At 35.7% G+C, this 15,746-nt stretch overlaps 2 protein-coding genes and 1 pseudogene across 3 annotated transcripts; 1 reads left to right on the forward strand and 2 right to left on the reverse strand.

Annotated features, from left to right (window-relative positions):
- Positions 1-5,299: 5,299 nt before the first annotated feature.
- Positions 5,300-7,882, reverse strand: LOC107638079 (uncharacterized). Of its 2 annotated transcripts, none has more exons than XM_088483440.1 (8): positions 7,728-7,882; positions 7,565-7,645; positions 6,948-7,037; positions 6,694-6,860; positions 6,528-6,597; positions 5,953-6,056; positions 5,774-5,850; positions 5,300-5,646 (listed from the first exon to the last, which is right to left on the reverse strand). In XM_088483440.1, the coding sequence occupies exons 2-8, from the start codon at positions 7,571-7,573 to the stop codon at positions 5,546-5,548; spliced, it is 618 nt and encodes a 205-aa protein (XP_088339566.1). In that variant the 5' UTR covers positions 7,574-7,645; positions 7,728-7,882; the 3' UTR covers positions 5,300-5,545. The 2 variants fall into 2 exon arrangements, with proteins under 2 accessions (XP_088339566.1, XP_088339567.1); XM_088483441.1 differs by having other exon boundaries at positions 7,565-7,650; positions 7,735-7,881.
- Positions 7,883-9,673: 1,791 nt separating this feature from the next.
- LOC107637099 (signal peptide peptidase-like 4) lies at positions 9,674-11,112 on the forward strand. The gene is made up of 6 exons (XM_021122594.2): positions 9,674-9,977; positions 10,061-10,149; positions 10,256-10,362; positions 10,491-10,561; positions 10,770-10,853; positions 11,009-11,112. The coding sequence occupies exons 1-6, from the start codon at positions 9,674-9,676 to the stop codon at positions 11,110-11,112; spliced, it is 759 nt and encodes a 252-aa protein (XP_020978253.2).
- A 3,966-nt stretch (positions 11,113-15,078) lies between these two features.
- Positions 15,079-15,455, reverse strand: LOC148569325 (uncharacterized; annotated as a pseudogene).
- Positions 15,456-15,746: the final 291 nt, after the last annotated feature.

A 15,746-nucleotide genomic window follows, 5' to 3' on the forward strand; every position in this document is an offset into this window, starting at 1 on the left:
ATTCTCCGGTGCACGAGCATTCGTACGACCTCTCGCACTACCTCTACCGCGTCCACGAGGCGCCATCTGGTTCCTATACACACCCAACAATCGATATTAAGTTGATCAGTCTCAATATCGGAAGTCTAGTGCTTCAAAGTCCCAAATGCATGCTCATGAACGTTTATGCCAATTATATCAAGCAGGTATACTAATAGCACATAACACACACACAGAGAATGCACAGAAGCATAGTCAGTCCATCCCTCAGGCTCTATAGGAACGAACTGCTCTGATACCATAATGTAACACCCTACCATACAGAGTCTTATGCTTAAGTCATAATTCAGAGATGGCAAGGTATTACGACCTCTAAAACAAAAATTTAGTACGTATAGTAGTATGAATAATTGATTATAACTAGGAGCCTTTGTAGAAAAAGGGGTAAACAAAAACCGTAACTCGAACGCGCAACACTCCGATCGATAACGTAACGAGCAAAGGATAAGCTAACGCAAGATCATATATATAAAGAGTGTCAAAAACGGGAATATCAAGACTCAAAATCCGGCTGCGAAGATAACCGGTCCGAGCATAATAATATATACATATAATAAAATAAGGAAACCCCAAAGGAAACCCAAAGGGACACAAATACATACAACCTATTCTCCAAAATCCCCTCTAGAAGGAGTCATCACAGTTTGTATTATTTAATGGAGATAAAAGTATCTAAACAAGATATATAAACCAAAACAGAGTCCCAAGAACAAAGGATCTTCGCTAATCCAGAAGTCTCCAGCATGCCTCAACGAGAAGCCTCGCGTCCTGCATCTGAAAACCACAAAATCCGCATGGGTGAGAACCAGAGGTCCCCAGCACGGTAACAGCTTCCACATATATAATACATAATAATAGAGGAAAGCCAAAGGCAATCCTAGAACTTCCTCCAGATAATATCAAAGCTTATAAACAAGCTAAACCATATAAGGGTATCTGACTAAAGATTCTTCAGTCTAACTAATACTTCCCTTTCCAATTCCTTCAAACCTCCCAACCACCAGCAGGAGTATATTATAGCAAACACAGTTATATCAGACAAAGAATATACAAATAGGAGCAGTTAAGACATTTAGACAATTAGCAAGTAATATGCAGTCAAATAGGCAATCTCAAACAATTCACATAGTATGCATATGATGAATGCCTGTCCCTAGTGGCTGATGATATCATCTGTCGGTTATAGAGCCAACCCGACAAGTCCTGGTAGCTAACCATTGGACTGTCCCTCTGTCGTGCATCCCCAACTCGAGTTATACTCATCATAAACTTGATCATAATCATGATCCATATCCATCACCCTCACTGGTGAATATTTATGGGGGCGAGCTCATCCGGGCCTTTCACAGTGCCCGGCCACACTTACGACATAGGGTCAAAAGAGCTTCGAGTCTCAACCTGGAGCACATGGTGGCTAGCCATTGCTACTACCCAGGGAAACCCTCATCTCCAATGGTGGAAGTGCAAACCTTCACAATTCAATCAACATCATATATGCATTTATACTTGGCCATAAACATGGCTCCGCCGTAACACGGCAATAATCTAGCCATCCGGCTCGCGGTTAAATCCATAACCAGCCAATTCATTAACAATTACGGCCCTTCGGCCCATGGCACAACAAGCACTTCCACCGCCATTCTCCGCATCTCACATAATCATCTTTGATCCTCAATGATCATTCATTTTTTTCCCTTGCTTCACTCGCAAGTTACCACATTCACTAGCCCTTTTTCTCATGCTAGGCATATCATAATGATTTAAGACATAAGTGGTGAGATCGGAGGCTTAGAAGTATGAAATTTGGCTTTTAAAACTCAAAAATCAACTTTGGGATGAAAACAGGTCCACGCGTACGCGCACTCCACGCGCACGCGTGGATGGCGCTTTCTCGAAGAACGGCGCGTACGCACCAAGTGCGCCTATGCGCGAGGGGTCATTCTGCTAAAAATTTTCTAAGTTAAAAGCTGCAGAATTTACAGATTCAAACCCCAATCTTCCGACGGACATAACTTCCTCATTTTAAATCGTTTTTCACTCGTTCTTCGAACGGCATGGACATCCTGGATCCAATTTCATTTCTAAACAGATTTGGCACAAATCAGAGATCCGTAGTCCAAGTTATGTCCCGTCAAAGTATGCCCAAAAACCATGTTTTCATACAAAACCACAAGGTGCCATTTTCAAAACAAGCCACTTTCAACTCTTTTCAAAATCAATCAAACATGCCAATTTCAATCCTTCTCTTTGAAATCATTCAAAATGTACCAAAATCAACAACAAGCCATCCTCAACTCACACATTGACACTTTACCAAGGTTTCCAAAACCACATCCAACCATTTTAACACTTCTCAATCAAATGGCTAAAGGACAAACACAATATCATGTCATACATCCTTCCTCATCCCAATTTCCAATAATACCATTTCCAATTAACCATCATTATACATAATCAACATCATACTCACCATCAACATGGTACCACCCATCAATTCAACCTCAATCATCCATCAAGCATATATCACAACATGCATTTCTCATATTTCACACAATCAAGGCATCAATATTCATAATCACATATATGAACACATCATATATTTCAACCATTCAACAACACCAACAATTCAATGCCTATCTTAGGGCCTCTAGCCTAAGTATTTCCTACCACATTACATATTAGATACGGGAAACTAAAACCATACCTTAGCCGATTCCCCAAGCTCAACCGGAGCACTTCCAAACCACTTGTCCACAAGCTCTCAAGGTATCAACACCTCCAAGAACAGATTTTATCACACAAAACCCTCTTCCAAGCTTTCCAAAATCACCAATCAAGCTCCAATATTCACATATACACAACCTAAGCCACAATCATCATACCCATACACAACATCTCAAAACCCAAACATCATAGAACAACAAAATCACACTAGGGTTGAGAATCTTACCACACCCAAGGTCCAAGGAGACAACATTAACCTTCTCCTTCAAGAGAGTTGGGTCCTATAACATCAAAGAACCCAAAATCTCAACATTTTACCCATGAAACTCGAAAATAAGGGCTGGAATTTCGAACAGAAACACGTGGCTTACCTCAAGATTAGTTGTATGGGTTTTGTAGAGCTCTCCGCGGTGAACGCGTGGCCGCAAACGGAGCGGCAATCGGAGCTCTAGATCAAAAGTTATGGTGGTTTGAAGATCAAGTGAGAGAAAGAACTTGAGAGAGTGTTCTTCCTCCCCTCTCTTCAATTTCAGCGTGTTTGAGTGTGTTGTGAGGAGAGAGAGTGCTGAAAACTAGGGTTTTGGTTTAGTTATGTTGGGCCAAGGGCCCACTTTGGGTCCGGTTGGCCCGGTTTGGCCCGTTCGGTCCAATCTTGGTCCGAATTCTATAAAATTGGTACCAAAATTCTCGTCTCAATTTCCTCTATCATATTAAGCCATAAAAATATCATTTTTGGCTTTCTAGAATAAATTCTCATATATGGGTTAACTAGCCGTTAATTAACCGGGTCTTACATTGACTACTACACCTGAGTTTCCACCTTCTAACTAACTTATTATTACTATAAATTGTTTTATATAGGATATAGTTTTTTTTTGGTTGCCCACGTATCCCCAACCCGACAAGTCAAGGACTAATCCATCGTGGATCTGATCTCCATTTAAGGGACCAATGGGTTGTTGCATGCACAAAGCGGGATTCGAACCCCCGACACTTGCTTAAGCGGGTGAGTGAGCTGACCACTCAACCAACCCAAGTTGATTATATAGGTTATAGTTTTAAGTATTGTCGTGAGAATTGGATCGAAAATAAAAAAAAATTGTTTGATTAACCAAAAACAAATTATTAAATCAGTACTATTTATTAAGATAAAATTTGATTATAAATAATTGATTAACCGATCAAATTGATCTCATTTTATAGCGGTTAACTGATTTAAAATAAAATATTTTTTCAAAAAAATTATATATTTCATATATATAAATATATTATATTATTATATCCGGTTCGGCTTCGATTAAATCTTTAAACTTTTAAACTTTTAATTCTACTAATTTGATCACTGATTTAATTTTTGAAACTTTAGTTTTAAGTAAAAATATTTTAATAATGCCAATAGTTTCTTTCTTTTCTCATTTAATCTAAGTTTTTGTAAATGACATTTTTAATACATTTAACATGATTGTAATTTTTATGAATTATGTCTATTCTTTAAAAACTTATCTAAGTAAAAAAATTCGCCTTGATGCCCTTGAAAAGGTGCCATGCTTAGGTGGCTTAACAAATTCTAAACTAAACACACTTTAAGGCTGCGTTTGTTTTTAAGAATAGGACAGGACAAGACACTGATGGACAGAAATATAAAATTTTGTGTTCTTGTATTCTATTTGGTGATAAACTAGAACAAATTATGAAAATTTAATTTATTCTTTTTTTTTTCATTCAAAAAATTTGAGATGAAAAATATAACAATAAAAAATATAATTATAAAAAACTAACAAAAATAATGAAAGAAAAAATAAAAAATAAGTTGTGTCCCTTGTTAGTATTTTCGTATCCATGTCTCTTCTGTCAAATACGATTTTGTATCTCAGTGTCCTGTCTCTGTAAACAAACACAGCCTAACAGTGTAAGATTACATTTTTTGGTTTGCATGTTAGATCTTTAAAGAAAATGCCTATGGTAATATCTAAGTTTGAGTAAAAAATGCTACCGTTACCTTATTAATTAAGCTCATCTACAGCATAAATGAATTTATTATAGACATGATATATAACTGAATATAATAATACTGTTGGATCAATATAGGCGACTTTATCTTGATGGAATTTGTTGTTTAAGTTTTCGTGCATTACAATATAATTTTATCTATGCATCAATATTTTTACCATTTTGCATAACTTTGACGGAGACCAAAACTGCCTTCTAAGAGGAAGATGTGTAGTAAATCCTCGAAATATTTCGGTACCTTTTTTCAGCGTAGTATTACCACAAATAATATTTGCTTTCGAAATAGACATTCACATATGACTATGAGTGGCGTCGTATTTTTTGGAATCTTCCACATTGATCTTGCAGCTTCATTTGAGGCACATATTTCCTCTATTTATTTCCACATTGTGATAACTTAATATATTTAGCCACCCAAATAAAAACAAACTCAGTTATATATGTGTAAATTCAACACATTGCCTTCATCCAAGAGTGTAGATCTATCTATTATCTATCTTTTCTTATTGAACATAACACTTACATAATGAAAACCAGTTTTGAGTTTCAATAATCAACTGTCAATTTATTGTGTGTGTGTATATACTATATTACTATGTACTGAAAAAACATTTCTCTATATAACATTAGAGGATACAGTTACAGCAGCCATTTTAAATAGAAAGATTGTGGTCACAACAAACTGACTTTCTTTATAAATGAGATGGTAACAAAATGATCAGTTCAATGCTGACGCCTGAAAAAGTGAAAATTCAATGAAGGCAACAAACAATCATTTCAACTTCTTACTGAAGTCCGACAGCTCGAGAACTTGAATTCTGGGGATAGCCGCAGCTTCTTCTCTCTCTTTCTGAGTGTTGTAACCCCAGTTCCCTGATCCCAAAAACAATTACACTTATCAGGCACACTCGACCATACGTATCACGATGTCATGTAATATTTTCCCATGAGAGAATCCATTCCAATTATAAACTGGTTAAGAAATACAAAAGGAAGCTACCTAAATACAGATTCCATTGATCTAACTCAGGTTCTTTGATGACATTTTTTAAGGTAGCAATCCGATCCTCAACAAAGCTGGTTAAAAGAGTTAATTTCAGGTAAGCAATAATAGAGTTCCAGTAGAAATTACAATAACCAGAATGATGTATAATTAGTTCTAGTAGCACAATATCTTACTGAAGTGTGAGTCCTTGGTGCTTTGGTCTCTTTTGAAGCTGCTTCAGCACTTCAACCTTAGGCCTACCGGTAAAACCAAAGATGGTGCAAGGAAAGTGAATTTCCTTTCAAAAAATAAAGCAAGAGAAAAGAAAAGAAAAAAATGTTAAAGCATCACTGGACATTATTTTAGACGAATATATCCTAGACCATATATTCTTTCAGGTGGAATTGTCACCCCAGCAATCTCTCGGAGTAAAGCATCAGCAAAACGGCTCTAAAATTACAAAAGAAATGATAAAGATACAAAATGAACAGGGGACATGATGTAAAATTGCAAAAGGTGCATAAGTCGTATTAGGACAACATTATCTTCCTTTCTCTCTTACTCTTTCATTCCAAAATAATTGTCACCTTGAAATTCGGTGCATTAAAAAAATTTTATATATTTACTTGCAATTTATATCAAGATACATTGACTTTCGAAAGTAAAAATATTATGGAATGGAGTATTTTTCATTAATACTTAGACAAAAGTTTCTGTTGACAGGATTATCATCCCCTAGCTAGGGTCAAAAAGAAGGTTGGACGCTGACCTGTTTCGTGGTGACAATGTACACTCTCGAGCTTGCAAATTTTAATGCATCAGAAACACCAGGATAGAATCTATAGACAAACATCACGAATTAGTAGTAGTAGATCTCCTTCATGTGATATAAATATGCTAAACTAATCACAGCTCAGAAGGTTTAATTTGGTTACCTATTTGCACCGATCCAAGTAGCGAAATCCTGCTCCAACCATTCATCTCTAACCTTTCCAAAAAGATCTATCAAAGTTTCTCTATTCTCACTCCACTCTTCCATGATAACAGGCTTCAACTTGGACCAATTTTCCAATATACCCTCAACCGTGAGCCCCTCTGCAACCTTGCAAAAAAACGTAGGCATCAGTCAAAAGCAGATGCAAATTCCACTGATAAATGCTAAAGATCAGAGATAAGACATTGTACTCACTGAAGACTTCCTGATGGAAGGTATTCTGGTCTCTAACAACAATCTCACAAGTAAAACATTTTCATATCCAGTTTCTACAACCGGTCGGACCTATAACACAGACAACTATGGAAGTTCATCTTCAGAATGAAAACTGGTCTATTTATTCACCATATTCAAAGCAATGTTTTTGAAAGCTCAATATTTTTGAGTAAAATATTCACAACATCATATGCAAGTAACTAAATCTTTACAAAAAAAATTATTAAAACCGGAAAATGTTCATATTTTGAGGGAATAAAACTTGATTAACAATAAAAAAAGGCAACAAAGTTAGCGAGAAACAGTGTGTTGTTTAATTAACAATAAAACAAAGGCATAATGGTACTCTTCTAAAACAAGGAAATTTATTTGAAAGCAAAATAATTTTGTCTCTAATTCCCTTTCTATAATTTGAGGCCTCTGTTGTTATTTCCAAATCGAATAAGTTGATAAGCAGTTAACAGTTATTCAGAACCAAAACACATAACATCTAAATTATAAAGCAATTTAGCAAAAAACAAAGGCATAAACATAATAATTAACTAATTGATTAAAAAAATGCATAAGAAGTAAGTAGTGAATATGAGATTAATTACTGAATGCATCTGGTCAACAATCCAATCCTGAGTGGCCGAATCCACGCCATGAAACAAAGAAGGCCATCTCACTTTCGCAGCCTGAAAGGTATCCTAATTAATGAAAAAGTGAAAACTTGAAATGAAAAAACAAGTAAGAGAGAAAGGAGAGAGGGTACAGTACCTTGAGAGCAGAGAGAGAGAGCTCTCACCGCAGCTATCACAGAGGATTCCATCGAAGTCCAAAGCATAAAGCTCCCCCATTTCACTCTGCACTTGATAATTGATATTTTCACTGCATCGTTATTATGCTCCTTCCTCACTCTTCACAACTCACAATTCAACGCTCCGTTCCTTACGTCCCTGATGTAGCCACGTGTTTGCTAATCATTTTTATTTATTTTTTTTGTTGTATATTATTATATAATAAATATATTTATGTGTTCATTTAATGCTTGTAATAACTTTTTTATATTTAATGCATATTTCAAAACTTATCTTTGTATCAACCTTAACTATCAAATGGAATTGATTAGAAATGCGATGATTTTATGCGATAAAAATATATGATAAATTTATTATATAATTATATATCAAAGAGGATAATTTACTTTCTAATTTTCATTAAGCAATTGTTTATATAATTTAATTTGTATCACTCAAATTTTTTATCGAATTAAACATAAATAATTAATTTTAGGTATCTATAGTTTAATTAAATTCTCGATTAGCAACTTTAACTTATAAAGTTTGTAAATAGATTCAATTAGATATTGAGTAACTATTGTTATTGTTTTTTTTTTCTAGAAAAAGAAATATTCAATTGAATGTTGCACTGGTACAAAATGTATAGGAATATAAAATAAGGCGTTAATATATGTATAAAATATTAATATTGGAAGGGTAGTACTATTATTATTATTATGGTGTAAATGTGGGGTGATGGAAGCAACAAGAACTTTATAGTTTATAGAATGAGTAACACTAACAAAAGAGTAAAAGTAAAACTTTGAAAAGCCCATTCCCATTCGGCCATTCCTATTCCCTTTCACTCTCTCTCTCTCTTTATGTGACCTGTATCTTTTTTTAGCTAACTCTTTTTCTATATATATTTTGATTTAACATTATGCGGTTGCATCTTCTTCTCCAAAATGCGCGTAGATTCTCTCTTATAGCTTCCCCATCTTCTTCTCCAAGGAAATGGAAGTTTTTTTTATCATACGTCAACTTTAAGCACCGTGCGCTAAGTCCGCTACTTTGGTTTGGAAAGCAAATTGATTTAGTACGTTTAGCTTGGAACTATTAAACTTTACCCGATCACCTAAGAAAAAACCAATCTTACCTTAAAATTTATTCTCTGATATCTATATCGCCTAATCCCACAAGCGGATTCAAGCCTTTTTTAAGAGTTTCTTTAAGTAATTACACAAGAGTTTAGCTTTAATAATGAAGAATAGCATAAGGGGATGCATATCATGCATCCTACCATGCGGGGCATTGGACGTGATACGTATAGTTCACTCCAATGGTAGAATTAAGGTGTTAATATGTGTATAAAATATTGATATTGGAAGGGTACTATTATTATTATTATTATTATTATTATTGTGTAAATGTGGGGTGATGGAAGCAACAAGAACTTTATAGTTTATAGGATGAGTAACACTAACAAAAGAGTAAAAGTAAAACTTTGAAAAGCCTATTCCCATTCGGCCATTCCCTTTCCCTTTCACTCTCTCTCTCTTTCTCTTTATGTCACCCGCATCTTTTTCTAGCTAACTCTGTTTCTGTATATATTTTGGTTTAACATTATGCGGTTGCATCTTCTTCTCCAAAATGCGCGCAGATTCTCTCTTATAGCTTCCCCATCTTCTTCTCCAAGGAAATGGAGGTTTTTTTATCATACGTCAATTTTAAGCACCGTGTGCTAAGTCCGCTACTTTGGTTTGGAAAGCTAATTGATTTAGTACGTTTAGCTTGGAAATATTAAACTTTACCCGATCACCTAAGAAAAAACCAGTCTTACCTTAAAATTTTTTCTCTGATATCTACATCGCCTAATCCCACAAGCGGATTCAAGCCTTTTTTAAGAGTTTCTTTAAGTAATTACACAAGAGTTTAGCTTTAATAATGAAGAATAGCATAAGGGGATGCATATCATGCATCCTACCATGCGGGGCATTGGACGTGATACGTATAGTTCACTCTAATGGCAGAATTGAAGAGCTCACTACTCGCACCATCAAGGCTGCTGACGTCATGAGAGCTCATCCTAACCATATCCTCAAGAAATATTCTCCCTTCAACCTCCTCATCGTTCCTCCCTACGCTGACCTCCATCGTGGCAACATCTACTTCCTCGTTCCCCTCCCTCCCTCTCCCAACCAACACGCTGCAGCAGTAGATCAGCAGCTCTCCACCTCCACTCACACAAGCACCAGCAGCCTTCTTACTCTCTGGAGGCCTCACCTCGACACCATCTCAGAGAATAGAGATGAACTGATAGAAGAACGATAGAATCTGTTCTTCTTAGTTGCGCCTTTCTATATGACATCTTCTGGGTATTTGTCTATAAGTGGTGGTTCCATGAGAGCGTAATGATAGTGGTGAGTGTTCCCTTCTGTTTCATTCTCTACTAAGCTCGATTTTGGTCTCATAAACATGATGCGTTTCTTCCACTTGAATTAATGAAACATTTTCACTTCTGTACAGGTAGCTCGAGGCGATAGGAGTGGAGAAGATGGTATCCCCATGCTGCTTAGCATAATTGGTTTTGGGGACATAATCTTACCGGGGCTTCTAGTCGCATTTTCACTAAGGTCGAAACGAAAGTCATATATATTCGTCTTCCCTAGTTTAAACACTTTAATCACTACATAAATGAAAAGAATCCCTTGTCTTATTTTAATGGTTCCTGGACTTAATTATTGTACCGATAAATTTACAGGTATGATTGGTTGGCAAAGAGGAACCTTCGGTCTGGATACTTTGTGTGGGCAATGAGTGCTTACGGTTTAGGTATGCTATTTCTATGTTTGATTTTTGGTATGACTTTAGTTGGTAGGATGTGTCAAAGGGTAATTTTCCATAAAAACTTTTGGACTTTATTTACTTTGTTACAAAATTGAGCCGACTCACTTTCGGACCAGAATTAGGATGTAGATGAGAATTGAGATCACTGTTTGCTTGGTGTCTTTACATCATTCCCTTGAACTTTGATCTGCAGGTCTCCTTATTACATATGTTGCTTTGAACTTGATGGATGGGCATGGTCAACCAGCATTGCTTTATATTGTCCCGTTTACTCTTGGTTAGTACAATTGTTATTTCAACATGTTCGGGTGGCTGCTGAAGGCACCTTTGAGAACTAATGTTAAACTTTATGCATGTTTCTTACTACGAGTTGTCATCGTGATTTACAAAAACTTGTATTGTTTTTAAAACCTTGGTTTTCTTCAAATGCAGGCACATTGTTGTCATTGGGAAAGAAGAGAGGTAAACTCAATCTTTTATGGACAAGAGAGGAACCAGAAATGCCTTGCCCTCATAACCAAGAGTCTCAACAATGAACGAAGTGATAATAGGAATAGTAGTATAGTGTACCATAGGTGTTGGTTTAATAGGAGACTGATAGAAACTCTAGGAGACTATGTAAACATTTAAAACTGTCATAACAAAAATTTCAACCAAATCATGTTATTAGCATGTACTTATAGTTATATCAACGGCTAAGACTTTAAGATACTATTACTTTTATTAGATTAGATTTTTTATTTTATTTTTTTCTTAGATAGAAGATGGAATGAGATAAGAAGTAAGAAGATTGAAGAGCTTCCTCTTTGGCAATTATTTTTTGCCTTAGGGAACATAGTGTTCTTTTGTAATTATCTTCTGCAAGTTTGCTTATATGAGGGTGTGGCAAAAAATGATGTCTTTGTCAAGCAAATGGCAATAAGGCAAGAGACATTACAGTCAACTCTCAATGAAGGGGCCCGCAGAGGATGGTGACAAGGGAAAAAAAAGAAAAAGAAAACAAAAATGAAAATTGTTGTATGAAGATGAAAGACTATAGTTATGTTACTTATAACTAAAATTGAAATTGAAGTTGGATAAATTTCATTTTCCAAGTGTATTCTGTGATGAAATATCATTAATGTAGGCTTGGCTCATGTCCCTTGTTTTACTCATTTAAGTCATTTTCTTCCTCTATTTCTTCCAAGTCACCCTTAATGAAGTAGTCTTACTCAAGTTGTAAATATTGATTATTTAGAGGAAAAAGGAGAAAATAATCAATATAACCAAATATCACATGCAATCATGAACCAAATGGGTAGCAAAAGGAAAAACCATCTTCCAAATGATCAATCCAGACCCATGAATTGCACTCTTCTCTTCAATCTCATCTTATATGGAATGAGTTTTAAATCATTACTTATGTGAAGAAAAAAAATTACTCCAACAACTACAGAGTCTGAGAGTCACATTAAGAGTACAAAAATGAATATATGATCACAACCCAATTTTTAACAATTTGTCAACACAGAAATGGATCAGAGTAAGAAACTTCTTTCAAAACTCAAGCAATCAATGCACAAAGTTCAGTGTGGGGAGGAACGATGAGGAGGTTGGGGGAAGAATAGTTCCAGAGGACATGCTTAGGATGAGCTCTCATGACGTCAGCAGCCTTGATGGTGCGAGTGGTGATCTCTTCAACTCTGCCATTGGAGTGAACTATTCGTATCATGTCCAGTGCCCCGCATGGCAGGATGCATGATATACATCCCCTTATGCTCTTCTTTATTCTCCACATCCTTCCATTTCCTACCCACAATACACATGCTTTCTTCTTTTCTCCTTATATATATTTTTTCTCTCCCTACATTTTTTATTCTAAAACTCACTTGTATTTATCTTCCATATTTAATAAGTTGGCAAATTACATAAAGCACTAAGCAACTAAGCACAATTATGTATGAGAAATGCAGTTAAATGGAAATCACATGATGTACAACCAAAAGCTTAACCCTTCTTAGGTGAAACATCACTTTTTCTTTGTTGGATGCCATTCGTTCAATAGAGTAAACTAAAGTACCAATGTATTTTTAAAATTATTAATTTGACCCTGATACCAATTTTTTAATTTGTTTACAATTTAAATTTTTAATGAAAATTTTATTAGAGGTTTATTTTATTTATTATTATTTTTTACAAATTTTATAATCCTATTTTTCTGTTTTTATTTAATTATCATTTTAATATTTTATTCGATCTTATCACGTGCATGGCACGTGCATGACACGGGTAATTACACTTGTTTGTTATTATATACAAGCATGACAAAAATTTACTATTCTTTGTCTTTTTTTTTCTTTATCATAATATTTTGGTCTGTTTTATTTAGTTGATTAAACAAGTAGATTGAAAAATGGCTTGTTTTCTAGTCAAAGTAGGATAAGTGAGATTGTACCTTGAAGAAGCACTATTGGGGCCAACATTAAGCACCATGTTAGGCCCCCGCCCCCTCCTTAATCCTATGTACATATGTACATAACACTATTACATAAAAAGTATCCTCAAGCACACGTGTCTGGATTCCATGAAAAATATTGATGCGAACTAGGTATATCCCGACACAGTCCTTTCGTTGAATAGATTATAATATATTAGATTTTTGACACATGATATAGATTAAATGAGTTATATTCTTAAAATTATTAATTTGACCCTGATACCAATTTTTTAATTTGTTTACTAATGAAAAAAAGAAGATAGCAATCAACATAATCATCAGCCACATATGTCAACTGTGAAGAGTTGGACAGTTAGAAAAATGTTTGTACCTAAAAGTTTAAAGGAAACTCGTTACTATGAAATGATCAATAATAGATTACTAATACTAATCTACACGAAAAGGAGGCGTGAGGGAGTGATCGTAATAAACTGGAACAAAGTCTGGAAAAGAATAACGCACCTCAACACCACCAATGCAAAATAGAACCACCAGAACTTCAATAAACATGGATGCCATTAATTTGTAAAGCATAAGCAAGAAACAAGAAGCGATCACAACAAAAGAAATTGCTGCCATGGTACATATTTCTAGATAACCAGAGCATTCTCAGTATTCAAATATTCATCCGAAGCATCCTGCAAGTTAAACATGACTATGTATCAACAGCTGGATTGATGCCTTTTTAAGTATGAGAAGAAAACTTTCTTCCGAAGGAGCAAAATTAGAACAAAAAATAATAACAAATATATATATATATAAAATTGGCATGAAAAGGAATCAAGTAACCTTTAATAGCTTCTCCCGCTCAACAGCAGCCTCTCTGGTTGTGGTGCATTGATACCCATAAGATGTCATATAGAAAGGCGCATCTAAGAAGAACAGTTTCTATCGTTCTTCTATCAGTTTATCTATATTCTCTGTGATGGTGTCGAGGCCTCGCCTCGAGAGAGTAAGACGGCTGCTGGTGCTTGTGCGAGTGGAGGTAGAGAGCTGCTGATGTACTGCCGCAGCGTGTTGGTTAGGAGGGGGAGGGGGAGGGTGAGGGAGGGGAACGAGCAGGTAGATGTTGCCGCGATAGAGATCAGCCTCGGGAGGAACGATAACGAGGTTGGAGGAAGAATATTTCTTGATGATATGGTTAGGATGAGCTCTCATCACGTCAGCAGCCTTGATGGTGTGAGTAGTGAGCTCTTCAATTCTGCCATTGGAGTGAACTATTCGTATCACGTCCAATGTCCCGCATGGTAGGATGCATTATATGCATCCCCTTATGCTCTTCATTATTAAAGCTATATTGGAGAAGAAGATGGGGTAAAAGTGAAAGTTTGTGTTTATGAGAAGAATATGCGGACCTATATATAGAGATGGGAATGGCCGATAGTAAGGGGATGGGAATGGCCGAATGGGAATGGGAATGCAGACGTATATATATAATATTTTATTTCAGGGCTAGTCTAAGTGCATGAGTATGGGTAACAAGAGAAAAAGGAAAAAGAAAAGGAAAAGGCTGTTGTGTCATAGAATTCTCCTTTTATTTGCACTAGTTGAATTACTTGGTAACTGTAGGGCTATTCTTAATCTGAGATGCTATGCTTCAGATATTTTTCAATGTAGTTCTTCTGTGCCTAAGGATTTGGTACTGAAATTGCCAAAATACACAGTATTTGAACGGAGTTTAATTAGAATTTAAATTATTAATTTGACCCTGATACCAATTTTTTAATTTGTTTACAATTTAAATTTTTAACGAAAATTTTATTAGAGGTTTGCTTTATTTATTATTGTTTTTTATAAATTTTATAATTCTATTTTTCTGTTTTTATTTAATTATCATTTTGATATTTTATTCGATCTTATCACGTGCATGGCACAGGTAATTACACTTGTTATTCCTCTAGTTTTTACTTTTTGATTAATTTGATCTATCAATTTTAAGGCTAATAAAATTTGTCCTTTTATTGTTATCTAAATAGAAAAGATACTAATATTTTTCCTTTCTTTTTTTTTTTCACCATGAGAGCGGTTACAGATGGTGAGAGGATGGCGGCGAAGACTCAGAAATGGTGTCGAGATGAGGCCTCCAGAGAGTAAGACGGCGGGGTCTGCTAGTGCTTGTGTGAGTGGGGATGGAGAGCTTCTGATCTGCTTCTGCAGAGTGTTGGTTGGGAGGGGGAGGCAGGGGAACGAGGAAGTAGATGTTGCCGCGACGGAGTTCAGCGTGGGGAGGAACGATGAGGAGGTTGGGGGAAGAATAGTTCCTAGAGCTCTCATGACGTCAGCAGCCTTGATGGTGCGAGTGGTGATCTCTTCAACTCTGCTATTGGAGTGAACTATTCGTATCACGTCCAGTGCCCCGCATGGCAGGATGCATGATATACATCCCCTTATGCTCTTCTTCATTCTCCACATCCTTCCATTTCCTACCCACAATACACACGCTTTCTTCTTTTCTCCTTATATATATTTTTTCTCTCCCTACATTTTTTATTCTAAAACTCACTTGCATTTATCTTCCATATTTAATAAGTTGGCAAATTACATAAAGCACTAAGCAACTAAGCACAATTATGTATGAGAAATGCAGTTAAATGGAAATCACATGATGTACAACCAAAAGCTTGACCCTTCTTAGCTGAAACATCACTTTTTCTTTGTTGGATGCCATTCGTTCAATAGAGTAAACTAAAGTAC

This window comes from Arachis ipaensis, chromosome B4, assembly GCF_059453495.1.
Source record: "Arachis ipaensis isolate K30076 ecotype BB chromosome B4, ASM5945349v1, whole genome shotgun sequence".
NCBI classification, from domain to species: Eukaryota; Viridiplantae; Streptophyta; class Magnoliopsida; order Fabales; family Fabaceae; genus Arachis; species Arachis ipaensis.

Bases quoted from the DNA above. Each gene is read 5' to 3' on its own strand.
- LOC107638079 (XM_088483441.1), bottom strand. From the start codon at position 7,807: ATGGGGGAGCTTTATGCTTTGGACTTCGATGGAATCCTCTGTGATAGC. The intron at 7,038-7,564 runs GTAATTAATCTC...TCTGTGTTATAG, and splicing joins TTGTTGACCAGATGCATTCA to GTCCGACCGGTTGTAGAAAC. The intron at 6,057-6,527 runs GTCAGCGTCCAA...ATTTTTTGAAAG, and splicing joins ACATTGTCACCACGAAACAG to GAAATTCACTTTCCTTGCAC.
- LOC107637099 (XM_021122594.2), top strand. From the start codon at position 9,674: ATGAAGAATAGCATAAGGGGATGCATATCATGCATCCTACCATGCGGG. The intron at 10,150-10,255 runs GTGAGTGTTCCC...ACTTCTGTACAG, and splicing joins ATGAGAGCGTAATGATAGTG to GTAGCTCGAGGCGATAGGAG. The intron at 10,854-11,008 runs GTTAGTACAATT...CTTCAAATGCAG, and splicing joins TATTGTCCCGTTTACTCTTG to GCACATTGTTGTCATTGGGA.